General features: G+C 36.2%; 1 protein-coding gene across 1 annotated transcript; it reads right to left on the minus strand.

Annotated features, from left to right (window-relative positions):
* Positions 1 to 3503: 3503 nt before the first annotated feature.
* Positions 3504 to 4325, minus strand: LOC133860606 (UPF0481 protein At3g47200-like). Its single transcript, XM_062296181.1, has one exon. The coding sequence runs from the start codon at positions 4323 to 4325 to the stop codon at positions 3504 to 3506; it is 822 nt and encodes a 273-aa protein (XP_062152165.1).
* Positions 4326 to 6000: the final 1675 nt, after the last annotated feature.

The raw sequence follows: 6000 nt of genomic DNA on the forward strand, positions 1-6000 counted from the left end.
GGATGTTGCGTGTATGAAGTAACAACAAATCGATACAAATGGCGCTTATATGTTAACTTTATGTTGTAAAATCTAAAAAGAGTTAAAAGGAAATTCCCCTTACTGTCCAATATGTTTCACATTATAAGATTAGAAAATAAATAAATAAATAAATATTTGCCTCGGTTAGGCCAACTTCAATGGATTGAAATTCTCTACAATTGGGAATCTTTTGCATTTTTCTGTTCTTGCGCGCAATTGAGTAAGCAATTGTGAGAGCTAGACCTGTGCAAGTAGAGATTTGCCTGCTCAGGCCTCTCACAATTACAGGAAATTTTTTGCAATCCATGCATGGAAATTGTTAGAGATTCTAAATCTTACTTCAATTGCCTTTTGTATTGGACAATTTATTGGGTTTTCATTCTAAATCCATGAAGCAAAGAATAAAGTCTTATGGGATTTGCCTTTTTGCTTTGGGATTTTTAGCATTGTATAAACAATGGTATTTGTTACCTACTCAGCTCCCAGGTCAGTTCAGTGAAAGGCAGAGAACAACTGTTTCTTTAGTGGATGGGAAGAGGTTTGCGAGGTGTTAGTTTTTGGACCGAGAATGTATTTTTAATCGGTCAAATTATTTTTGTCCCAGAATGGTCAAATGGAGAGTTTGTTAGTTTTTGATTGGCTGCTTTTGTTGACAAAATTACTATTATGTAATGTAACTATTTTTATAGGGATGCCGTATATTTCAGAGTCATTAGATATTCAGTGTTTATTTTTCTAATAAGGAACGAGCCTTATTATGACAAGTTGCAGTGTCACAAACTTCAAGAAGGCTATTTCAAAAATTCTAGGAAGATTCTCGGTAGATTCCAACTCAGAAAAGTTGGATCCTTTAATTCCGTCCAGACGGCCAAGTAAAATGTCCGGACACTCATCAACCTAGCAACATTCGTCCGGACGAAGTGACAATACCGTTCAGACGCCCATCAGTGTCAAGAAGCTTCGAACAGTTCAAGGTTGCATCCGTCCGGATGTCATGGCAACACGTCTGGATGCTATTCAGAGTTCGAGGAGATTAAAGTGTTCCAGTGCATTCGTTCAGATGATGTGACTATACCGTTCGGACGCGACTCAGAGTTCGAAAAGAATTAGGTTTTCCTTCGCAGACACAGATATGGGAAGATAGCTGCATACGTCAGGACGACAGGTTTATACCATCCGGACACCATCCTTGATAAGGCAAGATGTGGAAAAGAATTGCAACCGTTCGAATGTCAGGACAACACTATCTGGACACCATACCTTATTATGGCAATTGCGTGTAACAGAGGTGCAACCGTTCGAACTCTAGGGCAACACCGTCCGGACGCGTACTTATTCAGGAAAGAAAATCAACGCTTTTTGGAAAGCCGGTTGCACAATTCATTGTCCGAACGACCTCAGCTTGCGTCCAGACACCACCTAGAGAAAACCAAATCAGAATCGATTTAGGTCTTTTGTAGCCTATAAATAAAGGTCTCTAGGCATGTATTATGTACAGAATTCGGTATTGAATTCTTTATAACTTAGAAAAGGTGTTTAGGGAGATTTGAAGATCTGCTAGCTTTCTAGTTGTTACTAGTGTGTGATTTGATCAACTGTGAAGTCTATCTTAGGGAGGAGCCCTAAGGTAAAAGATTCCATTGAAGACCCTTTCAGGTAGGAGACCTGGTTGGGAGGCGTTCGTGTATAGGTACACGTCAGAGTTCAAGGTACAACCATTGCATCAGGGGTATGTGAGTGCTACTGCTTTGTAACTAGCTTTGTCTTCTGAATTATGGAAATCATGGGTTTGGCTGCCTCGGAATGGTTTTTCTCTTAACTGAGTTTCCACTTCGTCAACAAAATATTTGTCTCTTTTAAATTTCGCATTTAATATTTTGTTACACATTGTTTACACACGTGGTTAATTAGAAGTCATACTTTATTTTCACGAGGGTTTCTAGCAATGGGTTGTCTGAATCTTAGGTGGTGGTGTTGAAATACGAGCATGTGATAGGAGCTAACAGATGGGTTCTTGTTCTTGTTGAAGAATGATGTGTTTGATGAAAGGTCCGAAGGAACAAAGGGTGTCTGACGAAGCTTTGTTTGGGGGGCTTGTAAGATTTATGGTATTAGCTAAGAGTTTTGATTTTAGTTGTTTGTTGTGAAGATGGCCGAATAGGATGAAGTCCAAATTTGATTTCTTGGGTTGATGTGGCCAATTGGGTTGAAGCTTGGGTGACATTTATTTATTTATTTGTTTTTTTGTGGAGGGCCGATTGGGTGGAAAATTGTTGTGTGGCCTGAGACTGAGTTTAGTATCTACAGATAAGGTTTTAACAAGAGGCTGGGCGTGGATTATGTGGTTAAGTGTTTGAAGATGAGGGGTTTAAGGTTGCTTTGGGAAGGATCGAGAGAGACTTGGCGTTGGCCTTGGAGGCTCTGATACCATGATAGAAATTAAGAAGAGTAGAAAACGGAGAAGGGAAGAGGATGAAGATAGGAACACAGGTAAGCCAAGGACTACAGCTTTACTGATTTCCTTACATCTTTTGGTTACAAGTTACATCAATATATAGACTTAAGAAAGGGTAAAAACTTGAGTATAATGAGAGAAACTAAAGGGTGATTACTGATTGGAGGTAAGGGTTGAAGATTGTGGGTATGGTGCCTGATGAGAGGAGTGGCCAGGAATGGCCTGTATGGGACTACATGTCTTCTGATTTGCTGATGTGTTGCTGCCATGGGTGACTTGCTGCTCTCGCTAAACTTTGATGTTTTCCTGCAGAGGTTTATCCTCTAACATTTATAATACAGAATACTCCTATTTATAAGAAAATTGAGATAGGTAAGGATAGTAATCAAATTTGATTGATTTGATTACCATCAAATCTAATTACAATCAACCTTATAAAGGAAAGTACCGTACAATATCAATATAAAATGTACAATATCAATATAATATATTTCTTATATTAATAGGGAATATATTCTCTAACAAGAAGGACATTAGAGAGACCAATTATACAAGTTTGATAAGGATGCAATATTAATACTATTCTACGCTGTAAATAGTTTGTACGAAAGTGAGGATGAGTATGATAACAGCACCCAACGTTGAAAGAATAACCCATGGAGTGCTGAAATAATTGCGCACAAGCATCGCACGCCATTTGGGCCAACTGTTTTGGTAGTATCCATTCACTTCTAAACCAAGATTTTCATAATGGTACTTAACCACGTAAGTATCATGGTAAACTTGTTGAAGAACTTGGTCGCGTCCTCAGGATTCAACGAGTTATGCACGATCTTTCTCTCGCAGAGCTTCTCCATGTCGTCGGGAGTATTGATGAGGTTGTCTAGGAATATGGCATAGGAAGTGATCCTAGCTTCACATTTGGGCTGACATTGTTCATAGCTGATGAGATTTCGAAAAGCGGTTTCTGTTGTCTGATGAATCCGTATCGGAGGGATTTCCAGGAAACCATCTGTAAATTTTATATCTAAGATGCATTTATCAGACGGTCCCTTTTTAATTTGATTCCAGCCTCTACGAGACTCGTAGCAGAAGGCACGAGTTTCAAATCTAACCCGCCTTCTTCCTGATCTTGTTCTGTATTTGTTGAAACCAACCATTTTGGCATTAGTTTCCATTCTAACCCACTTTCTTCCTCTCCTCTAGATGTTGAAATCAACCATTTTCTCAGCAAGTCTGGAATATGCTTCACGTCTCGAACAGAGTCATTTGGAGAAGGCATTTTGGATGAAAACATGTCAGTAAAAAATGAAGTGGCAAGTTCAATCAGGGTCATTTGGTGTCCAGGATCCCTGGTCTTGTGGAACAAAAGCTCCAATACCATCCAAGGTACTTGGTTTTCAAGCAATATCAAGTCATGCTGTAGAAATTGGAGCATACAAGGCTTGGTGAAAACAGGGTCATCTATTTTATATCTGTCTTTAATATCGCGGTAGGCATCCCTGTAGAACAACTCAAGAATAAAGCAGCCATCAATTACCAAAATTTCTGTAAATTCATATGGCGTGTAAGGAATTTGATCAGCATAACACTCACTGGCCTCATTCTCCACAGCCTGGATAGAATTGATGAGCTCTCTCAACTTCATGGACGGAATCGGTGATCGATCAATAAGATCTTGTAAATATTTGGCTTTAATCTTTTCCATGGCTTTCAAGTTTTGACGGCCATGATGGAGAGGTCCAATAGAAAATGCATCAGAGATATAAGCTTGTTTGTTATGCCTAGAGAGAATAGTGGGGGTTTTGAAGATGCAACACTTAGGGGACATGAACAAACAGTGTGGCATCTTACGTTCTATTGAGGACGCCAAGGCTTCGACATCAATTGTAACACCTCTACATCCTCTGTTCAGAGTCATATTTCTTCTCTTTTTGCTTCCTAAAATCGTTTCTTCAAGAATGACCCACAAAACAAAACATATTAATATCTTAATTAGACACAATTCACTTCAAAAACAATAACGAAAAAAAATCATATGTTTAAAAAAATCATATATTAATATCTTATGCATAAGAATATTTTCCTCGACTGATGTGATCATGACATGCAGTGGCCTTTGTTAAAAAAAAAAATCAATAGCTAATGAGTATTACCGCATCAATCCAGTGCCGGCTAGAGCCTTAAGCCAAATTAGGCGGCCGCCTAAGGCCCCTAATTAAAAACAAATATATATTTCTAACAAAAAAAAAAAGGCTTTAATTACCATCAATTCACTTTAATAAAGCCCTAAATTATGGTAAAATAAAATTAAGAAAGTCATTAAAATTAAAAAAATGCTAAGAAGATATGAAAAGTTTTAAAAGTCATGAATGCCTTAATTACCAAAATTGAAGGCCTTAAGTTAAGTCCAACCTTCAAAGACAAAATAGAATGAAAAAAAGAGAAAGAAAAAAAAAAAAAGAAATAAATGCTAAGAAGCTAGATATGGAAAGTCTCAAAAGTCATAAAGGCTTTAATTATCAAAATTGAAAGCCTTAAATTAAGTTTAACGTTCAAAGACAAAATACAATAATAATAAAAAAGGCGCTAAAAAGATGGAATGACTCTAAGTTTCCATTTCAAATCCTACTCTTTATAAGTTTCCATTTTTTATCTCAAGTTCCATATTCAAGTCTTATTCGAATTTGAATTTCTATCTTTTTCTCCATTTTCATTATTTTTTCCAAATAACTTACTATTCAATTCCTTAAAATCATTCCAGAAATTTTTATTTTCAGAATTAAAAGTTTTAACAAAAATTTTACAAATAGAAGAAAGTGCTCCAATTGACACATTAAAGTATATAGAAAGACTTAATTCTTTTCCTAATGCGAGTATCGCTTATAAAATTTTATTGACAATACCTATTACAGTTGCTTCTGTAGAAAAAAGTTTTTCAAAATTAAAATTAAAAAAACCCTACCTAAGATTAACAATGTCACAAGAAAGATTAAATGGATTAGCCATATTATCAATTGAAAAAGAAATGTTAAAAAAAATTGAATGTAAAAACTTAATAAGTAATTTTACATCCCAAAAAGCGAGAAGAATTAATTTTAAATAAAATGCATCACTTAAACTTCTCGCCTAAGATTCCAAAATATATAGAGCTGGTCATGCGTCAACCTAGTGGGATAGAAGTGAGTTAAAAATGTGTTTTTTTAGCATTTTTTAAAATAAAATCATAAGAATATTTTTCTGGATTACATCGAAGATGATAAAAGAAAATTAGTCTATGTAGCAACAGTGACGAGCATGCAGAAAACCTCTATAGCCATGAAAAATAGATCATAAGTAGATAAACCTCTAACCTTTCTTCCCAGTAAAACAGCAGCTTTAGTCAACTAAAGGGACACAGTAATTCTGGTTTGGTGCTCCTTTTGTTGGACAACGGACACTATATGATCAATTAGGATTCTCCAAGCACCTATATACATGCAATTGGATGAATATATTGCTTTGGGTCTGCTGGAATATATATA

Source organism: Alnus glutinosa, chromosome 2, assembly GCF_958979055.1.
Source record: "Alnus glutinosa chromosome 2, dhAlnGlut1.1, whole genome shotgun sequence".
Taxonomy (NCBI): domain Eukaryota; kingdom Viridiplantae; phylum Streptophyta; class Magnoliopsida; order Fagales; family Betulaceae; genus Alnus; species Alnus glutinosa.

Bases quoted from the DNA above. Each gene is read 5' to 3' on its own strand.
- LOC133860606 (XM_062296181.1), bottom strand. From the start codon at position 4,325: ATGCCACACTGTTTGTTCATGTCCCCTAAGTGTTGCATCTTCAAAACC.